The sequence below is a fragment of the Glycine max genome, chromosome 2 (assembly GCF_000004515.6).
Source record: "Glycine max cultivar Williams 82 chromosome 2, Glycine_max_v4.0, whole genome shotgun sequence".
NCBI lineage: Eukaryota > Viridiplantae > Streptophyta > Magnoliopsida > Fabales > Fabaceae > Glycine > Glycine max.
Genome location: NC_016089.4, coordinates 10,097,235 through 10,098,774, shown reverse-complemented (window position 1 = coordinate 10,098,774; position 1,540 = coordinate 10,097,235). Strand labels below are relative to the sequence as shown.

At 34.0% G+C, this 1,540-nt stretch overlaps 1 protein-coding gene across 1 annotated transcript; it reads left to right on the top strand.

Moving 5' to 3' along the window:
* Positions 1–203: 203 nt before the first annotated feature.
* On the top strand, positions 204–1,540 carry LOC100781844 (probable membrane-associated kinase regulator 6). Its single transcript, XM_003520024.5, has 2 exons — positions 204–1,127; positions 1,229–1,540. The coding sequence occupies exons 1-2, from the start codon at positions 503–505 to the stop codon at positions 1,234–1,236; spliced, it is 633 nt and encodes a 210-aa protein (XP_003520072.1). The 5' UTR covers positions 204–502; the 3' UTR covers positions 1,237–1,540.

Sequence of the window (1,540 nt, the reverse complement as noted above, 5' to 3'; positions counted from 1 at the left end):
AAAACTTTTCATACCATACTTTATGACATTTATCATGCTGTTCATACGTCAAAATTCAAAACCCCCGTTTTACATCATAAAACATGCCAATCATCACGCTCCTTATTATTATTATTTGGTGTGACAGATACTTGCTTGAAATAATAAAGGCTATGAAGCAAATTCAAGTTACTACATTTTCTTACAAAGTATAAAGACAGAAAGCATGCTAAACTTTCATTTGTTGATCGTATGTCTTTCTGTCCAGAAGAATTTGTAGACTACAATAACTATATAGATGAGAAAGCTAGCTAAACTTTTACTACTTAAAGTGGATACAATTTTGCATTTATGTTGTTCCATTTGTTCCCTACTTGACCTTGATAGAATAGACAAACTTTCCCCTTGTGGTCACCATTGTTTTGTCACTATAAGCTATCAATAACATCAGTTTGTCCTTAGGAGTATATTAAGTCTTTTTTTATTCATCATTGCTTGCTTAGTTTAAATCCTTGGCAAAATAATGGAACCACCCTCATCAGTGCCTCTAGCCAGTGAGAGTTTTTCATACAGTTGGTTATCAAATTGTAATAAATCCCCCCCCACTTATAGTTCCTATGGAGGCACCTCAGAAGAAGAATTCAACTTCAGTGTGAAAAAAAGTTGTGAGGAATTTAACTTCAATTTTGATATTTCTGTCCCTCACTCACCTCTTGTTCTTGTTCCTGCTGATGAAATTTTCTCTGATGGTCTTCTAAGGCCTATGTTTGTTGACCCTTCCAAAGTAGAGTTTTGCAACACACCAGATCCCACTCAAACCAAGCTTAGTTCTTCTTTTTCTTCTAGGACTTTTTCTCAAAGAGCTATGGAAATTCATCATGGATTGCTTACAAAGTGGAGAAAGTCAACAAGGAGAACTTTTGTGGACTTCTTTAGGTATGTCAACCAATTAAGGCAGAGAGTAGGGAGGTCAAGGAAGAGCATTAGAGTTGATGATATTGATAAGACAGATTGGCAAGTTAAATGCTTGACCAGTCCACAAAAAGGTTCATCACCAAAACCAACAATTGCAGCAACTGGTATTGGTGATTTGCATGATCATGAGAACTCAATTTATGAAGCAGTTCTTCATTGCAAGAGATCAATAGGTATAGTCATTCTTTTTTTTATTTATTTCTATTTTAGCTTGTTTGTGTTTTTGTACATATACACATTTAGAAAATTAAATTAATTCTCTTCCTCTTTTCAGGAAAATGATTCTTCCTCAGGTAAAGAGAAGTGAATTGTAGAAGAAGGAAGTGGAGAGCTCCTAGAAACTATGGTCATTGGTGGCTGATTCAGCATTCCAATTTTTTCTTAGTCAAGTTTCTCTCTTCTTCTCTCTTGAATGTAACTTATTTCTCTGCTGAAACAAGCAGGGCATTTTGGTAGATACAAGTTATGGGATTTAGACTATCAAATTTAAGGAAATGTTAGATCCTATTTCTTCTTGATTTTGTACGGAAATAATTAGTATCACAAATTATGTATCTCATTTATATTTTATTAGACTAAATTTCAT